Source organism: Clinocottus analis, unplaced genomic scaffold, assembly GCF_023055335.1.
Source record: "Clinocottus analis isolate CAN_PGR_092001 unplaced genomic scaffold, fCliAna1.0.p SCAF_5, whole genome shotgun sequence".
Lineage (NCBI taxonomy): Eukaryota > Metazoa > Chordata > Actinopteri > Perciformes > Cottidae > Clinocottus > Clinocottus analis.
This window is the reverse complement of record NW_027176207.1, coordinates 8,884,657-8,905,034: the sequence shown is the minus strand read 5'-3', so window position 1 is coordinate 8,905,034 and position 20,378 is coordinate 8,884,657. Positions and strand designations below refer to the sequence as shown.

The window sequence follows — 20,378 nt, the reverse complement described above, 5'->3', positions numbered from 1 at the left end:
CCTCCAGTGCCTAAATTCTTATTTTTTTGTCTTTCAACAAACCGCGAGGACATACATGTTCTTGCAGTAATATGGCTCACTTGTAAATAAAAATAAAAAATACATGTATTTAAATAAACAGCCAAAACCGCTTAGATGAAGACAAACATTTATAAACGAGCAAAATCTACCGTTATAATATTGTTTAAAGAGCCAACATGGACACTTCAGGTTTGTTAACTTTCATAGTAGCAAGTCTGCTTTCATTTCCCTGTTTTATATAGTTGGAAGTATTTATGCTCTTAGTGATCATTCAGGATATTCTTCCTTTTTTAATATAATTCAGTGTCATAATCATCTGTGTGCAATGAGACAAATCAGTCCCCATGTTAAACCACATGTTACCCCATAAGTGTACATACTGGACCTGATTGTAAAAGAAAAAGAAAAAAAAAGATGAGAAGACAGAAGCCATGTTGAACTGTTAGATGAATGTAAATTTTGTGTACAGTTGTCTTTCATGTCTTTTTTTACTTAATGTAAACCAACTGGCTGCACAATATCAACAGGAAAAGACAATTGGTATGTTATACTTTCGGTTGGTGTTTTATGTTTACATGTCACAAAGGTTGTTAAATTTACCCTGTTGAAAGGATTTAGTACATCTTTAAGTGAAACACAGTTGACAGTATAATTTGAGCGTTTGATATAAAAAAGTTCTTGAATTGATAAAAAAAAAACTCTTTAAAAACCATGAAAGTGTCTTACATGTGTGTTTTTAAAAGTGAGTCTTTTCCACTGTTTGGTCTGAGGTATTTTTATTGGCAGAGAGCCCTGAGAACCAGCTTCAACTGCACAGGTGAGAAATGAAACTAAAGTTTAACTGGTCAAGATGATGAATGTCCTGAACATCACTATAGAGATCCCTGATGTTAAAATAAACATTGTAAAGTAATATAACTTGGGACTGGTTCTAGTGTGAGAGATTATCATCTGGAAAGTGCAAAGAGGAAATCTATGCAACGTGGATGCTGGTTATAAACACTGTTAAGCTCTTTTCTGCAAGTCTGATTAATGGCCACTATGAGGCGGCATTGTGATTCTCCCTTCCTGTTGTGCCAAATTGCATTACCAACATTTAAACCACAAGCTAAAATTCAGCAAGGGGACTGTTGGTTGAAAAGAAAATGTTATAGTACAATCTCACTATTGAAATTCTATTACAGCTGACAAGAGACTGAGGAAATGTGAACAACAAATGGACAGAAGCAGTGGATCAGGATTGGTAATCCAAGCCACAGGTAGAATCATAACTCCATAAGTATGATCTTGAGCTGACTAATCTCATCTCATCACTGCAAGTTATTGCAACGTGTCTTCTCGTTCGTTGCTGCTGCTGCTGACCCACAATCTTTGCAGCTGGACAGAAAGCGTAGGTTGACCGTGTGAAATCTTCATTAACTTCCTCAGCAGGGGCATATAAATCTGTTGAGTCAGCAGGAGTGTTCTGCACTAGTTTGATGTGCTAAGCGATGCTTTAACTTTAGCAAGTCAGGTTGAATTATCAGCCCTTCAGCTCTGGTGAAACCTCTCCCAAATCTCATCACACCCATTTTCTTTCTGCACCTGGCAGAGCCACGCCAGCCCCCACGAGGGCCGAGAAGAATTTCACACTAATCTAATATCCTCACCACATTACTCATTTGGGCAGCTTTCTGACATTTTGTACATTTCCTCATCCTGATTCCTGCCCAGAGATAGCTTGTGTGTTATCTGGACCTCTCGAGAGCCAAGCATTTTTTTTTTTTCAGGTATCGTTATTTACTCACAAGAATATATACAGCATACACCAGGGGTGTCAAACATACGGCCCGTGGACCGGATCCGGCCCGCCAGGGGGTCCAGACCGGCCCGCCAGGGTGTTCAATCCAAAAAAAATGTTTGTTTTAAGAACAAATTTAGCGGAGCTGGGATTCAAACCTCTGATCCTCTGCATATAAGACGGACATGCAAACCCTTGATCCACAGTCACAATTGATGTGAGCACTGATATTAATGTGTTAGAAGTCGTTAAACATGGATCACGTCATGAAAGTGGCGCCACAATCGTGTCACAAAGCGAGGGAACCTGCAGAGGAGAGATCAGGCAGATAAACAGAGGGCTGATGTCTGAATGTTTGGTCTTTATGTTTCTAGGCAATTGTTGAAAGAACTTAAAATATAATTTATCATCTAAAAACCTTCACCAATGATTTAAACATAAAGAAACATTGTCGTTAATTATGCGTTATTATGCTGTGATTTTACTGAATCAATTAGTGCAATAAGAAATCAATTAAAACATCTCAACTTCATTAAGACAATTTTCTGTTATTTTATGAATATATACTAAATATATTTTTTATTTGGATAGTCGGACAACATTTTAAGAATGAGCTTTTGTTTTTATTATGCTGACGGCTCAGGATAGCTAATTTTCTGTCACAGCTTCAACCCCTAAGTTTCCTGCATGTGAGATCCCATGAAGTGTAATTTGTCATAAGAGAGACGCAATTTAAGAAAGACAAATGTGTTTCTCGGCAGAGGAGAGCTTCATGCAGTCAAGTCTTTGCGGTCTTGGTGGAACATTTCCACACGGGGTCACTGTAGCACTGATTGTCCAAAATGACCTCTGGTGTCAGTTTGAGCGGCTCAGACGGCCACAAATCATGTTAACCATCAAACCATTATAAATAAGTTGGTCAAGTGTACATTGTGTTCATGGTATCAGAACAGGACATAATCGTAGACCGTCTAAAACCAGCCAGGATATTTACATTACATTGTTTTTTTATTAATGTGTGTAAGACAACCATGAACTCTTTACTGTCACTTGGAAATGTTATGTGACATTAAAATGGTTTGACTATACGCACTTTCCTCCACTTGTATATAAGGTGAGGAACTGTTTTATTGGCTTATTTTTCAGATTGAAACAACACTAAACACCATAGATGGCAACAAACTAAAAACACGGTACGCTTGCAAGGTATGGTTGCTTTTCAGAAAACTGTTTAACTATCAACTAGTACCTCTGGTAATTCTCTTATCTCTTCCAAGCACACGCCACCAGCAACGCAGGCTTCTCCTCCTCCCCCGCTGCCCAGCCCAGAGCCACTGACCTGCTAACACACACAGCCATATGGTCCGGCCAGGACGGGACTCCATGCCGTAATTAGGGGGATGGTGCCGGACACTTGGCTTTGCTGTAATGTAAGTTAAGCAGCACCTCTCCTCTCCTGACCGTTATTAATTAAATGGTTTACCCAACTTCTCAGGTACATGTTTTTTTAAGATGCAGTGACTGACGGGAAAAGAGCCATGTTGTTGCACCCCTGTGCTCACATTGTTCAGCAGGTGGATTGTTTGTTCTGGTCTCGACCCACACTGGCTGTGTCTGGGGAGTATGCAGATGTCTCGACAAATAAACAAACTTTCACACACACCAAAACACACACACTGCCATCTTCACCTTTGCCCCTCGGTGCTCGTGAGCCTTTATCTCTCTCGTGCAGAAGTCGCTTTTGGCAAAGACAAATGACACGAAAGGAACGTGTTTGATTTGGCATGTGCCTGTTTCCATTAATAATGGAGTAAAAGAAGGACTGTGGAGGTTAGTATCCTAAAACAACGTTGCGTCATTATCTTCCACACTTTTGGCTTTTGCTTGTCATGTTATTGTATGGGACTCTTGAGTCCTTGATTCAGCACATTTTTTAATATTCGTTCTTGCCACTGACGCATTTTGAATGCTCAGTTTAAGACGGAGAGCTCTCCTCTTGGCCGCTGCTGTCGGTCGCTGCCCTGAACGTCGCTCTGACAAGGAGATGGGGAGGGGGGAGTAGAGAGAGGCGATGTGTGTGTGTGTGTGTGTGTGTGTGTGTGTGTGTGTGTGTGTGTGTGTGTGTGTGTGTGTGTGTGTGTGTGTGTGTGTGTGTGTGTGTGAGACAGAGGGAGAGAGAGAGAGAGAGAGGAGAAAGAGGGGGTTGGCTTTAGTGTGATGTGAATGGAATAGAATCAGCGCGAGAGAGAGAAAGAGGGAGGAGGACAGCACAAATCAACCTGCCTCTTGACTTAACCAGCAGAATAGAAAAGCCGGTAGACACAGAGATCGGGAAGTGTGTTTTGTCGTTTTATTTTTGGAGAGAGGAAGAGAACGGCAGACAGGAGGGACTGAAGGAGGAGGAGAAAGAGCCTCACCGTGGAGATAGATAGCAGAAAAATGCTGTCATGGGGAGAGAAGGGGAGGGAGTCGGCAGAGAGGAACAGGATGAAACAAGGCAGGGTCGAGCGGAGCTGAAATGTGGAGGTAAGCCTTTTCTTTCTGTATTGAGATCACGGATAATTCACATTCCAGCCTCCCCGTGTCCTGTTTCTGAGGATAATGAATTCAGATGGATGGATCTGCACTCTGTGTGTGCCACATACCTCTGTATAGGCATGCATATGCTCTTATGCTCACACAATCCATCCAAAGACAATGTATGAGAGCCGTAGATGACATGAAATAATGGCTTGGCATTATCATATCACCATCTAGTTTGTCCTCCCTCTGCCTCTCGACCCACTGGGTCGTTGTCAGCGGTTTAAAAAATGCATTTTACTCGGGGAGCCCCGTTTATGACATTTACACGCGACATTGTAGGTTGGAATCCAGCTCGCAACCTTTGTCGCATTTCATGCCCGGCCTCCCCCTCCCTCCCGTCCTCCTCTCCCGACACTAACCCCCCATCATCTCTCCTGTCTGTCTCCATTGTGCACCCTGCAATGAGGCCGGATTGTCTTAAAAACACTGTTGTGACATTGTCAAGAAGCCTCTGCGAAACCTGGCTGTAGAGCGCTTCTGGCTGCAGGACTCTGAGATGAGGGCAAGGTGGAGGCAGGAGGGGAGGGGAGGGATAGATGGAGGGACACTGAGAGAATGAAAGAGACAGAAGATGCAGGAACAAAAAGAGGACCAGGATTCATTTTTTTTGTGTGTGGTCTAAATACATCATTTTAAGGATTAAAAAAAAAAAGGCCATCAGTTTGTGTTGCGCAGCGGAGGATTTGTGTGGATGAAGAGCATTGTAACAGTGCTTCATGTGATGTGCACAAACAATGATGGAATGGAGAACCACAATCAGAATTGGGGTGTTGTTTTCAAGGTGGCAGAGAAAAATGAGGGATGCGGGAGTCAGCCCCCCCTCCTCCCCTCCCCTCCTGCCCACCCCATCACCCCCTGCACTCCCCAGTTTAGGATGGGGCTGTGTGTTTACGAGACGTTGGGGTTTCAGGGGATGGATAAGGCTGCTGAAGGGTAAGAAAGGCAGGGATGGAGAGCTGGGGGGAGGGATGGAGGGGCAAGCAGCTTACATAAGCCAGTGCACTCAAAGGACGGGTCATTTAATTTACATTGAGCCGCATGGCTCCTCATTCAGTGTGGTATTCGCTGTGGTTGACATTAGCATTTTAAACAATAAAATGCAGTCTGACCTGACATGATGGAAGGAAGGAAAGGTGATAACTGAATGAGACTTGATGGCATTGTGTTTGTGTTCCTGGCGAGGCGGGCAGGAGGGTGCGATGTTTTTCATCAGGGTGAACTTTGAATGCAACTTGTTTTACTGTACAGGCATACTTTATGGAAAATGATAAGTGTGTCTGTATGAAGTGCTCTGATACAACAATCCCAACAGTATGCGACCTATTCATCCAACTCAGCTCCTGGAGACTTTTCTTTTTTCTTCTTTCCTTCTTTTCTTCTGTCATCATCGTGTTGCATCATCTATACATATCAGTCAAGCGGTGTGTCCATCAGACACAAACACCATCCGTATCTTGATCTAGAGTACGTTTGTGTTATTTGCCAGAGCAGGTAGAGCTCTAAATTGCATTTTAAGGCCTAATAATAGCAGAATAACTGAAGCCATTGTGCCCCCTGTAGTCCATGATTTGCTATCTGTTTCCATGTTGTTAATTTAATGATGGAATTGTTTTGCCAAACAAAACTGCTTTACAATATTTTCCCTGCTCTCCTGAAGACTTGTTTTCCAAGTCAAACTAGTAGTTTATCAATCACTGCCAGGTGGTTTTAATTAGTTTCCATTATTAAATCAACTCAAACAATTACATGTATGAATAGGAAAATCACGTCTGCGTGCTATTAGTCAGGAGTTAGTGCTTTGTATGTGAGTTATGATACGAGATGCGTTTACGGCGAACTAACTACTATTTATTTTCAAAATAATCGTTCAATAGTTTGGCTGCTGAAATCATAATTTCCACGAGCAAGCTGACATTCACATTGCTTGAACGTATTTAGTTTACTGTATTGTAAGACAGAAAAAAAGGTGGAATCACAGGATGTTTAGGATTTTTGCTGATAAATGACTTCAACGATGAATCAGTAATCCAAATGGCTGCAGTTGATTAGTTGATCTAATTGTTTTTGCTCCAGTTTGGACACTTCGACATCCAAAATATGAGCATTTTGATCTGGTCTGGACACATTTGATGTTCAAGAATCACCGTCATTTAGATCCATTCATGCAGTCCGGCAGCCATGCAGCTATTTGACAAGTTTAATATGCGAATCTCTGACCAAGTCCCCAAATACTCTAGTACTTGTTGTAGTCCAAGATCATAGAAATAAACTGACTTGTACATGACCCAAAAATAACTACATGAATAAGAGTTCTGCTTTTTTGAGTGCGAGGATGTACAACCGAGGGCTGTCTTTTCCCATGAAGGTCTTCTTCTCTTATACTATTCTGGGTTGAGTAGGAGGGAGCCGAGTCAGAGGAGGCTCTTGAATCGATCGGCCTACTTTTATTTCCTGCACCAAACAAGAGCAAAGAGAGCTTGAGTGTGTACACATGTGTCCGTGTCATGTTGTGGATTCAGATTTGGTGCCTGTCATCTATCATCCACATAGTCGGTACTTATGCCTAACGTGACCTCAAAAAACGTCGTTATTGTTGTGAAACCCAACCGTCGAGAGATACCAAAAATGGTAGAAGAGAGCTTTGTTGTTTGCCCTTTTTGAATGCAAGTGGAGGAGTGAATAACCTTTGTTTACTTATCACTGAATAATGATGATGACAGTCTGTTAGCAGCATCACAGTCGTGTGGTAAGACTGAGTCACTAGATCCATGTTAATATCTCCCGATGCAGTTTGTCAGCCAGGATTTCAACTTAAGCTCATGTTGTTTGTCCTGTTTTTGTGCAGATTTGTACTGTGACTCCGTAAATGACTCTCTGTCCACAAAGCATCAGCTTCAGCAAATAGCTGACAGCAGTCAGCAATCAGCCGGCTTCGCTTCACAATGTGACGTAAAAAGCAGGGGACAAAAAAGTTATTCCTGAAGGTGCCTCTGGTTTGCGTTGCACCACACAAGAGGGTCCATATATGTGTATTTCAAAAACAAGTTGTCCAAAATCCTGGATAGATACGAGCAAAGTGACTTTGATCTGAACATGTTTCAAGGTTACCAGGAGGATTTAGTTGTGAGTCAGCATCGTATCATTCCTCTCATTTGGAGCCATTTTGCACGGCTACACCCCGGCAGGCTCCCCGTGGGGGCTCAGCGAGGAAGGACAGGCGGAGCCTCCTCCTCATCAAATGGCAGGATGCTGGCAGTGTAAGCCTCTGGCTGGATCCTCTTAGCTTGTGCTCTCCGCTGTCACCTGTCCTCTGTTGACTGGTCGGAAAGTAACTGGCCTCTGAGTTTTTTCCTCAGGCTGTTGCCCTTTTTTAGTTCAGTATTACCTGTACAGTTGAAATAAATTAGGATGACAAATATTCAGTTCAAATTTTTCTCTTTATCTTTTGGGGAGTTAATTCTCAGCGGATAAACAGTTGCGTTGTCTCGTTTTAGGCTTAAAAAAAATGTGCCTGGATGATTTTGGGACATCGACTGTCTGCACAAAACAATTCTGTTAAAAGTTTAAAATGACACAAAGGAATGATACTCATTATTATCCTTTCTGAAACCCCTCAGTAGTCCATCAGCTGTGCTGAGTGCGATGTGTCAAGGGTACACAAAGAAATAAGTGCTTCAATTACAAAGAACCTAATCATTGTGGATGAATGATGTTTTAGACCTAGTTGAATAAATGACGTTTCTTAATTTTCTATCTGTTATATTTAGACACTTTTTGAATCCTTATGTTCAGGTTATAAAATCCCCTCTCAGAAATGCATTGGAGCTTGTTGTTCTTAATCACAATGACCCTCTCAGTTATGACACACATACATTAAACCATTAAGCGGTGCAGTGGCTCCTCATTGTTCATGTTGCTATTACAGGAGAAGTGCGCTCGAGGGTATTCGGAAGGACTGAAAGCAAACCAGGACCGACCATTCACGCGAGCGCCGCGTCACTTCATAGCCGTAATGGCAGATAGAGTTTTGTAATAAAAGCAGAAAACATCCTGCGCTGAGAGGAGGGTCAAAATACATCATGAAGTATATTTCCATTTTTGGGGCCAAAGCTTAAAATATTAGAGATTATCACCCGTGTTCATTTACGACTGATGGGCCTCTTTCTTCTGTCACAACTATGAGGAGGAAGTTGCAACCTCAACTGTTTCATTTGCATGTTAAAGGGAGCGGTAATGAAGAAGTGAGAGGCGAGAGCAGTTTGAGCTCATGTCTTTCAGAGCACTGACTGTCTGACCTCACAGGACCAAACAGTAAGCGCGTACAAGAAACTGTCTGGGAGGGGATGTCTCACATCTGCTTTGGAATTAATTCCTGCCACACTTTTCCTATTCTGAGTCATTTTTTTTAATGTGACACAAATACGTGCTCTGAAGTCACAGCAGTCATGTATCAGTTTTATACCTTGCTGGAGAAAAATTAGCACCATAAATAATAGTGTTGGCTCCAGGCTTATAGACTGATAAACAGGCTCTGTCTGTAATGACTCTGTGAATCCTTCCATGCAACCATTAGCGCACGCTATTAGCGCTATTAATTCACAGCGACCCGGCAACGCTCTGTCGAGTGTTTTTGTTCACTTCATTCACGTGCAGACAGAACCTGCGTCGTCTTATGAACACGTAGTCTACGCAGCATCACAGGAAATCAGCCCTTATCTGCATCGCCACAGTTGACATATTGGTGCACGAGCTGCTCGTTTTTATGTAGGTCAGAAGGTGCAGAGCCGCTGGTGTAAATGACACAAGCGCACCAGACAGGAGTGAGACTGTGAACTGCAGATAGTGCTTTCCGGCATTGTTCAGATGTAAAGCATATAGATACGGGTTGTTTTCACATTTGGATAATCATGATTTTTGAACTTTTTTTAATTGTGACACAATGGAAAGAGGTTTTTTATGCAAATGCAATGAGTTTTAGAGAAGCTCATATTAACACTTACACTGCACTAATATTTAAAGCATTCTTACAATATTTGTATATTTTATGGGGAGGGAATATCAAAATATCATAATCGTTGACCATCCTTATTAGATAGTGGCTCATCAGTAAGGTCATTAATTTAATAGTAATCTCCTTTTCGGAGTGATCTCCTTCTGGAATAGGCTTTTATTTCTGTGAGGGTTGTGTGGAGCCTTCACTAGAGCCTGAGCCGGGATAGTCAACAAGAGACAGTTGTCTATTCCTCCAAATTTATGACAGCAATTTGTGTTAAAAGCAACACTTATTTCGAGAAACTTGGTGGTTTATGTTGGTGCTGCAGCCATTTCATGGCATCTGGGTTTCATTCCAGTGGACAATAGGGAAAGCGAGGAAGTAGAGGAGGTCACCGTCTCTTCCTCTGAAAGTAGACGAGGTAGGGTGACCATTCAGAGTGCTATTAAAGCAATATTGAGCAATCTCCTTTCCTCTGCCTTGGAGCTGGATGCTCTGATGACTGAGGAGGAACAGTGAACCGTGTCTCAACATAATAGACGCAGTCATGACGCTGAGGGTCAGTTCCTTTCCCTGTCACACACACACACACACACACACACACACACACACACACACACACACACACACACACACACACACACACACACACACAGGGCGGTCATAGGGGGACAGCTGCTCTTCCTGTCACTGTGTGGACAGTGTGCCACATGTATAAGGCTTTTATAGAGTCAGCAAAGAGACACAAAGACACACACGCTCTTGAATCCGCTCACATTTCGGCCTTGTATCTGTCGGGCCGTCCCTCCGTCACACACGCGGCCTGCCACGAGGTGTATTTTCAGATACACAGGAAGTGGCAGTGCTCTGCCAGCACACAGTGTTGATGTCATGGCAAATAACGCATCAAACAATAGTGCAGGTTGGGTACTTTCTTCTACTGTGGCAGAACAATAGTAGTATAAGTGGGTTATGTTCGAAACAATTGCGCTTAGATTTGCATTTGTGGGTGCATCAGTTTTCAGTTGTGCTATTTATTACAAGAGGAAGTTGGGTTTTTTTATGGACAATACTACAGAGGGAGCTTTTCTGACCATACTTCCTCTGCATTTTCTGAAGGGGGATGTCCACTAATTAGGCATACGCTATGAGTAAACAGTAAATAAATAATACAAACTGCACTGATTTGTGAAATATATTCACATCTGCTGCCAGTGACAGTGTCCGACTCTTCTCACAGCTTATTTTTGTTGTAGTGAAACCTCGTCTCGTTACAAAAAACTTTGAAAAAGAACTGAAACCAGACCGGCCACCACTGAAGTCACATGGTCGATGATCTCACCCCATTGGTTTACTGTAAGAATGTGAGCCCCGCATGCACAAAGAAGTCAGACACAGTCTTGGGGATGAATCATAACAAATCAGCTCTGGTTTGTGTGTGTGTGTGTGTGTGTGTGTGCATCCCAGACGGTGCAAGAGTGGACAAGAAAACGACCAACCAATGAATAATTAACGTCTTGGTAACCCTCGCCCCCTTTCGTCCAGCTCCATTAATAATTTGTTGGGCAGAATACTTTATTTTTTTAAATTTTGAAGGAGGACAGCTCTCCTTGAAATTGCAGGTATATGCCTGTGTGGAGATGATACATGATCCAACTATAGAACCCAGAGGGAGGTTTGACCTCCACGTACAACCACAACAACGGCGCTACTCAGCAGAGCTGATAAAAGCAGCATTTTGCTGATTGGTTCTTTTTAACATTTCCACTGGTAGAAGTAGTTTCCTCTTCAGACTTCTTGGAGCTAATCACGCCCTTTCTTTGAAATAGGAAATGTAAATGGCTCTTCTTTTTTTTTAGACGGATTAACCCTAAAATATCCAATTAGCGTCAGTATACCACAACACAACTGACAAGAGAAACGTGTGGTTGGTTTTATATGTTCTGTGTTGTGACGCTTCAGTCAACATTTGTGCAGGGAATGAACACAACTTCATCAAATGTTGTTACTGCTTTTCTGTTATGTCAGCTTTACCTGAAAGTGTTATTAAAACAGGGCATCAAAAAGCATCAGTTAAGTAGGAGTGATGATACATGTGTCATATCGCAGGCAAAATGTGTAGAGAATTGTTTGCACGGTTGTGAAATGAATGGTTATCAATGGCGGGATCAAACGGTGGGTCACAGTCATACTCTGCTAGAGTACCAGAGTCTGTACGTGCAAAATATTGCTCACAATAAATAATTCCTTCGAAAACCTGCTCTTTTTCGTGCCGCCTCGACAGCTATCCTCTTTTTTTTTTTTATATATCAGCCCGTTGAACACAGGTTGCCAGGGATGCATGCTCATGTGTCTTTGGGGACCAATAGTTTAGACTGACGTTTGCAAACTGTTTGAATGAAAAAGGGAGATAAAACGTTACAAAAAAGAGAGTGCTGCAGTAGCATCCACTTAGCAGCCTCTGGACTTGGCCCAGTTCACTGTCCGCAGTGTGCTGAAGGGGGGCTGGTGGTGTAGACTGAAGATGCCGAGAGCAAGTGTTGGGTTTTTAGAATAAACTTGTTTTCTGAATCGGATCGAGCCACATTTATACATGTTTACTTTCTTTAAAGCTTTGCAGGCCAGTTCAGCTGAGTGTCACACATCCCAGCAGCAAAACAGGCATGCAACCTGATCTCAAATGTAACATAACAGGATCGCGTGGGATCAATAAGTGAGAGTGAGACCGAGCCTGGCTTTAAATTTCCAAAAATCAATCACTATTAGGAGTTGATTTAGACCTTGTGGTAAAGAATCGGCAAGGCAGCTTTTAACTACAAGGATAGACCGTGACACTGCAGCAGCTGACCTCCCGACTGTTGAGCTGGACGTTTCCTCGCTTGGTTAGATATTCACTGAGGTGCGGTAAACGGACGTTGGTGTTCGCGCTGGTTTCTCCATCTTTATGGATCATTTTCACGTCACGTGGCAAAACGCTCTGCCGCTTTGGATTAACGCCTGAATAATGATGTGCAGGCATGCGATGTATTTTATAACTTCAGTCATAAATTCTGACAAAGAAATGAAGCGAGACATCAAGTTGCAAGTTGCTGCAACTTGATGTGATGTAGTTGATAAGGCTGCAGTAAGAGCACAACGTTTGTCACTGATCCCATCTAATTGCAGCTAAGCTGTTAAGCTGATTCCTGCAGCTTCACCTGAACAGAATACAGATCCAATCTCATCGTCTATATCGGGACACAATCTTTCTTTCTGCAACATCAGCGTTAATTACGACAGAAGCACACACGCTGAGGTTCAATCGACTTTAGTTACTGGCAGAAAGCAAAAAGCTGCTCATTCATGCTGCAGTGGAGCAGCCAGTCTGCCATAGGTGTGGAAGGCTTGATTAGAAATGATGACGACACCCATCCTCCCAGGGTTCAAAAGTCAGTCATCTCTTCCTGTTTCACAGGACGCAGACTTTCAAGAGCGGCAGGCAAATAAGCCAAGCAACCCCGACTTCCCCAAAACAGTGTGTGTTTAAGTGTACTCTCCTCTGACTTCACTTTGTGTCCTGACATTGGACACCAGAGGCCCATTAACCTTGTCCTGGACTTCACATGGACGTGGACCTCATTCTTCGTCATCGGTTAAACCAAACATCTATTCTAAGCAATAATGGCCACGCAAAGTAAATCCGAGCCAGCAGAACAAAGTACAGGATTCTGATAGATATAATCCTTATAATCCAGAGTGCCATTTCACATTTCCCTTTCCGCTCCGAGAGTTTCAGGACGACCCCCATGCTATCATCGCCTCTGACGGAGCTCAGCACACGAGGGCATAGATTTTTTCAGCACTAAAAAAAGTCTACTTTATTTCATGCATGAGAGCACAACAAAGATAATTACTGTCCACTGGCTCCTAACGCAGTTTTAAGATCTGAGATGCAAGATTAAACACTGCTGTCTACATGCATTATTAAGATTCTCTGGGATGGAGACTGGCTCTGGTACCACGAGTGGAGGGCAGCATCCTCCCAAGTGTTTTAGGAAACGCTCCAAATCTTTAAAAACAATCCTGGAGAGCATCAGCTGCATGGCTGCTTCATCTGCCACAGGATCGGTCCTGTGGCCGATGAACAAAGACACCGTTTTATTACACTGGTTATTTAAATTGAGGCAATGCTTGAATGAATCAAACTGCACAGCCCGCACTGTCTGCAAAGTGTTGAGAATACAGCGGCTTTTACGAAATGGCCTGACCATATGAAAACATGTCAGAGTTATGATCCACAATTTAAATCAGCTTCATTCGGTGTGGATTAACGGCAGGAGAGTTGAGACACGGATGACATCTGGTGAGTTCAGTAACGTGAATATGGCAAAACAACCGGCTCGAAGTTGTCAAATTACTTTCAGTTCCTCCTCAAAGTAATTTAACGCAGACTGTGTAAGTGGTCCCTGCTAAGCAGCCCAGTGAAGGGGGTGAAAGTTCAGTTGATGTGGCGGTGGAGTTGTGGCTCAGGAAGCATCAGAGGTCATGCACTGTTTTCACCAACGTCTGTACTGACCGACATGGAGAAATAAGTGTTCCCTGTGAACGTGGGGGAGTGCATGCAACCTTAACTGTACACAGTGTCGGCTTCCTTGCACAGGAGGAAGGAGAGGTGGTGTGTGTCGCTAACAGATAGGATTAAAATAACGTCAATAGCAGCTATACTGGTATGGCAAGTGACGCACTATTTTATGTTGGTATTATGTTCATGTTACGTTCGACATTGATGCAAATAATGACACTTCTAATCTCGCTGAGTTTCAGACTGTTTTTTAAATATGATACAGATATTGCACAGGTTTCCTTTTTGTTCAACATGCCAAAGTATTTAGAGAGCTCCATACTGATGTAATGATAATGTATCCTGTTCTGCTACAGAACCGTTTTCAAACCAGCAGGATGCAGCAGCATCACAGAAAAAGCCAATCAGAGTTCAAAGAAAGCTTTAGAAAAAAGAGCTTCCTGTTGCTGTTTATTGTCTCAAGCCTTCATAAGACCCTCAAATTCATTTTTATTGCCACTTAGTCAGTTCTGCTATTACGAAATGATCCATTTATGATCATGTTTGGTTTAAGCCAGACTGATATAAACTTGTAAGACTGATCAGCGAGAAGTATCCTGGGAAAACATTAAGATGGTTATCAATTATGTATGTGGGAGGGTTTCAAGGGTATTTTGGGGATTTAAAAGGTAGTTGTTTAACTGAAAAAAAAGCTTTTTTGCTTTCGAGTCGGGAGGGTGTACAATGACATTTAAAAATTGTCAGGCTAATGCACGCAACCGAAAATACGAGAATACGAACAATAGGTTCCCAAATAACTTGAGTGGGCGGGGACCAAAACTATTCGGTTCCTCTGCACTTTGTGCTGCTATGTAAAGTACAGCACACACTTCTCTATAGTGGTAACACACAAAGAGACAGTTTCTATTCAAAGGAAGACCAGTGTCATTATAGTGGTCATGTTTTTTAAAGTCTGAGCCAGTGAAGAACATTTTGCATATCAGTAATCGTGAGAAAATCTCTCGTCTTGCTGTTTAACCGCTTGGCTCATTTTACATGAAATACCATTTTCTGTTTCCTGCACTTGACTTGGATTCAAAGGGAATGTGTTTATTACCCCCACGCATCTGTAAACTCAGATGAAAAAGACTAACACTACTGGACATATGCTGAAACACCGGACAGATAATGTACATGTGAATCTTGCAAACATCTTGATGATCAAAGTTCTGTCCGGTTCCTCTTCAGACCGGTTACAGTTCAGTCCTGACCAATTAGTAACTGAGAACTGGGGACATTTAGGCCACAGTTTTCTTTTGGTACCACTATTTAATTGTATTTTGCCCTTTTTTTAATCTAAAATTACAGCTCGGCCTACATATATGTGTAGTGTGCACACAAAATGAGCATGGCTAGTCCTGCAAACATTGTGTTCATGTTTAATACTCTCACGAGACCCAAGAGTCTGCAGCTATGCTAGCGGCTCTATGAGACCGTCCTGAGCCACAGCCCTGAACACAGAACGGGGACGGCATTGATGATACTGATGTATGAGTCCTGAGTAACATTACATAATACTTTTTTCTGTCAGACACCCAGAACCCACACCAGCATGGAGTGAATGCAGGGCTGTTAAAAATTGTAAGGGGGCGTTTTAGCACGAAATAAAATTGCCGCTAAATGACACCACACTTCTGTGCTCTTTTCTTTTTATTCATAATCCACCTTCAACCTCGTGGTTTTTGATACTGTATGCGTTTTTTTTAGACAAAGCATCCAGTTGAATTGTGGGAAGTACAATTATATTTTCCTCGATCTATGGATACAATATCTATAAACTATCGGTTATTGACTTTGGTGTTAAACTTTTAAAAGCGAGCAGTTAAATCATCATCATTTATACTTTTTATACTTTGATACACATTTTTACTTATTGTGCAATACTTTTATACACACTTATTTTATTTTTTATTCCATCTGTGTATTTAATATTCTTCTTACTGTTTTTTTTTATTTTGTTTTATTACTGTTCCACTGTTTATTTATATGACTTGATCTTTATTTAGTGTGAGCAAGACTGCTGTAATCCTGTAAATTCCCCACTGAGTTACTAATAAAGGATTATCTTATCTTATCAATATTTTTGCCTTAATTGTCCGTGTTACCTTCTTGTGGTATGACCAGGGTCGCCGGCACAAATATCGTAAGTTGTAGATTTGTTTGGCAAATCAGAGACCTTTTACCCGCCGAGTAGCGGGAACAATAAGGCACTTGTGGACTGGATATCACATCAAAAGAGGGTGGCACTAGTTGGGTTGCTATGGAAACAAGGACTTATTCATGGGTCGGGGGTCTTAGGAAGCTCAGGAATATGTGATTGGTACAAAGGCGCTGAGTGATAAGTGTCCAAGTTCAACCCGCGCTCTGTTGCTGGAGAGCAAGAGAAGTTCAGCTTCCTGTTGGAACAGCATGAAGGCAATCTGTGATTTGTTTTTTTGTTAAAAAAAAAAAAAAAAAAAAGAACCACCTGCCAATAACTTACAACTCCCAGAGTTTGAGACAGCGGAGCAAATTGATTGCTCCCACCTTTTCAAGGCTTTGTGACACATGCGCCCCACGCTGCGCCTCATAATCGCAGATAGGCGTAAGCAAACATAATTTGTGCCCACATGGGTAATGATGTTTGAGAACATTTGCAGTGTCCCCGAAAGAAACATGAGCAGGGTTTTAATGTCTGAAGCTCTGGCACCACACAGACAGTGCACAGAGGCTTCTCTATGTGATCCAGTGTGTCAGATGAGGAACCACACATGGACGGAAATGTCTTAAATCATCGTCACTACTTCTCTTTATCATTGCAAGCAAACAACATGATCAAGCCTCAAGTCATTTTATCGTCCAACATTACACATGTTGTTCAATCACATATGAACAATATTTGTAACACCAGCCATTGATAATCGTTTGGCACTTATTTTATAAGCGTACACGTAAGGCCACGAGCTTCCAGATCATGTCCTCTGTATCATTTGCACATGGTGATTCTTTTAAAGCTGATACTGAGTCAGTATTGGTATATTTTACCAATAAAGATAAAATAACAGGTTATAGTCTTTCCCAACCAGCGTGACATTCCTGGCGTTGCACGTCATTCTTTAAGGCTTCAGAAGTTAGACCAACACATAGAATATGATCAAAATGTGCATAGTTTTGATTGGTAGGTAGTGTTGAATCCGGCCTACACCTGGATCCTGCCTGTTTTCAGTATGGTAAAGATTGCAGCCCGTGTCAGCTTGTTTCGGAGCATTGCATTCAGGCGGTTGTTATTTTAAAGAAAACAAGTGAAAAGTTGCAGCTTCAAATTAAAAACATTATATAAGTTATTCTTAACAAAAGCTTCAAAACAGAAAAATGGATGACTGTTCAACTATATGTCCAACACCACTATTACTGACTATAATGCGAAACAGGCACAGAGGACAAAGTGATGCTGAAAGTGATCAAATGCATTCAAAACAATGGCGCGCTACAAAGCCTTTTTTTTCCTTTGTTGAAGCGTAGACATGATCCACTTCAGTAATAACAAAAACCTTTAGAAACTGGCTAAATCTGCAGTCAGCAACATTTCCTGCTAACAGTGAGCCCCTCAAGTGTCCCCAAATGTCTTATAGATAGATTATATAAATGCATGTAAACACCTCAACACACATTGACATACAACAGTTGCAACGCCTTTCACTTACTCAACTTTCATATTTGGTGCACAAGCTTATGTCTCTTTACAGCAAAATGGAAACGAAGAAAGAGTGTGAGAGCAGGCAAGAAAGGGAAACAAAGATTTCTTGTGACTTCCTCACTTTACTCTATAGCGTGTGTGTGTGTGTGTGTGTGTGTGTGTGTGTGTGTGTGTCTGTGTGTGTGTGTGTGTCAAGCTTTTCTGGTAGCGGCTCTGCACCACTGCACCTGCTCTTTAGGCAGCAAGCACGAGAGAGGAGATGCAAGCGAAAAGCTAGACAGGAAGAAGCCTCATACCTTACTGAGAACGACCAAAGGTTTCAGCTTGAGTTGATTGACGTCAGTTTGCTTAAAGACAGTGCATCTGCGACGAATTATGACTGAAACTTGCGGATTTGTACCTGAAACAAAACCCACCTTGTTGGTAAGTTGCAGTCAAAACTTAAAACAACGAATTGTTTCAGGACTTCAAAAAAAGGGAAGCACATTGCTCCACACTCAGCAAACTCTATGTGAAAATATTAACAGCTGATCCACTGTACTATATCGGTAGTTCTTCGCAATGTGTCTGTTGTTGTTGTTCTTTATATATTCTTTAAATGCTGGTGTAGGAGTGAACTGTTTGTGTGTGAACGTATGTGAGGGTGGGAGACAGCTTACGCGTACTTCTCGTATGTTGGCAGAGTGAGCCAGGAAGGCCCCCTCCCCTTTGTTAGTACTGTCTATTGTGAGCGTGTGCAGGCTGGATGTGGTGCGCAATAAGTCTGCTATGGAACTATTTAGGGAACTTTTGGAACGGAAAGTGTGTAAAGGAAAGAATAATAATGAAAGAAAACCAAGGTGCAAGGCATTGCTCAACAATAAAAGACGTCAGACCTGCCTGCTGCTTTATTGTCGAAATTCAATACTTGTTAATCAAAACCTTTCTTCTCAACAAAGCCTTTCTGTGTATTCACTGACAAGCTGCTATGGGTTGAACATGAATCTGTCGATTAAGATATTAGCGGTGTGGGTGAATTATGAGGTTAAAAGAGACATTTCTTTCTCCTTTTTGTCTGCAGGTGGCCAGTGGACCTGACGAAAAGGGAAGCAGCAGGCACTGATCAGTGCAGAGGAATGGATGCCATGTTAGAAAGGTTGATAGAGCCTCTGCTACAAAGAGGACTCGGGCTCCAGTGAGGATCCGCTCATCCTTATTCTTAAGGAACCCAACTGGAGCACCATCAAAACACACATCTGCACACCTGGATGGACCCCTGCAACCAGACGCAGATGAATATTCTCCTCAATCTCCTTCATTTACACTTCAAAACTGGTTGACTTGGGATAACGTGTGGCACCTCACAGGTTGAGAAGATCCAACCACCTGAAGTGGTGTGAATGAGGAGTATAGTTGTTGCTTTTTCATCTTCGCACGCAGTGCTCCCGTCTCACACCAGCACCATAGAGACCAGGACAGGCATTTTACTGGGAGAGCAGACCGCTCTGGACCAGAGTGGAGATTGTTGTCCTGCAGTCGGTTTTTCAGGCGCCATGCAGTCAGATGACCTCTTCATCCGCAAGTTTCGCCGTCAGAACATGCGGCCGCCTATTGCCACCGTCAACTTTGACCCCAACCGGGAAGCAGGTCTAGTGGAGTGGCCGCCAAGGAGGGAGGCCGACGGAGCCGAGGATGACAGCCTCACTCCGAGTCGCGTGGGCCTGACGCTGAGGTCGGTGGGCCGCGGCCACATCATGCAGAGGAGTAACAGCGATGTAACCTTAGGAGACTTGGACTCCTCCGGGAAGGCAGGGGGGAAAGCCGCTCGAGTGGTTGGTGAGAAGGTGGGTGCGGGGGCTCAGGGTGACGGGGGTATGCTAATACACAGGGAATACGGCAGCCTGTCCTCACTGGAGAGACAGACTCGAGCACAGGAGCCAAATGCAGACGACCAGGGGCCCCTGAGTCCAAATGCCCTACGCTTCAAAGACCCTTTCCTGCTTTTGGGCCTGCAGGGCAACCCTCCAGAGCCTGATGGATTCTTTCGGGGTCTGTCTGTTTCCACAGGGGACTCCCCAAAACCTGCCAAGCCGCCAAAGCCTGAAGGTCTCAGTAAGAAGACCAAACCCCCTCAGATACCTCAACCAGGTCCATATGACAACATTGGGGGCGGAGCCTGGGTGAGGAACTTTGCCCACTACGATGTCCAGAGCATCCTGTTCGACCTCACCGAGGCGGCCACAAACAGAGACAGCATCGGGCGGAAAAAGAACATCACCTCAGGGGCTTCAGCCGCCTCCCAACTGCGCCCCCTCTCCCAAGCCACCCCGTCCTCACCCGCACAGGGCGGGGGAGGCAACGGGGTGAATGCAGACGACCCGGAGCAGTCGCTGCTGCTGGACGAAGGGGATGGCAACGATAACGAGCTCCTGCTCAGCTGCCCCCACTTCCGCAACGAGACGGGGGGAGAAGAGCAGGTGGGTCTGGGTCAATCCCAGGGGAGGCGGGGACTCTGGTCGAGCCTGCGAACCCCCAACGATGCGGTGTCGGTCCTGGAGGAGCCCCGAGAGAGTCACGTTCAACAGCAGGGCAAGAGCAACTACTTTATAGAACATGCAGATCTGGGAGCCCATTACTACCGCAAATATTTCTACATGAAAGGTATGTGTAGTGGAACTTCTCATCATTTATGGTCTGTCCATTCATAATTAAGTAGGGGGTAAGTTAAAAAATAATGGGGTTGGGT

General features: G+C 43.2%; 1 protein-coding gene across 2 annotated transcripts in view; it reads left to right on the top strand.

The window, feature by feature from the left end:
- Positions 1 to 4,009: 4,009 nt before the first annotated feature.
- Positions 4,010 to 20,378, top strand: part of sipa1 (signal-induced proliferation-associated 1) — a 28,383-nt gene continuing 12,014 nt past the window's right edge. Inside the window, exons 1-2 of one of the 2 annotated variants that reach the window (XM_068600777.1) lie at positions 4,010 to 4,327; positions 18,714 to 20,293. In XM_068600777.1, coding sequence (XP_068456878.1) covers positions 19,033 to 20,293 — 1,261 coding nt within the window. In that variant the 5' untranslated portion in view covers positions 4,010 to 4,327; positions 18,714 to 19,032. Of the gene's footprint in view, positions 4,328 to 18,713; positions 20,294 to 20,378 lie in introns of those variants that run through there. The other variant, XM_068600778.1, reaches the window with a different exon arrangement.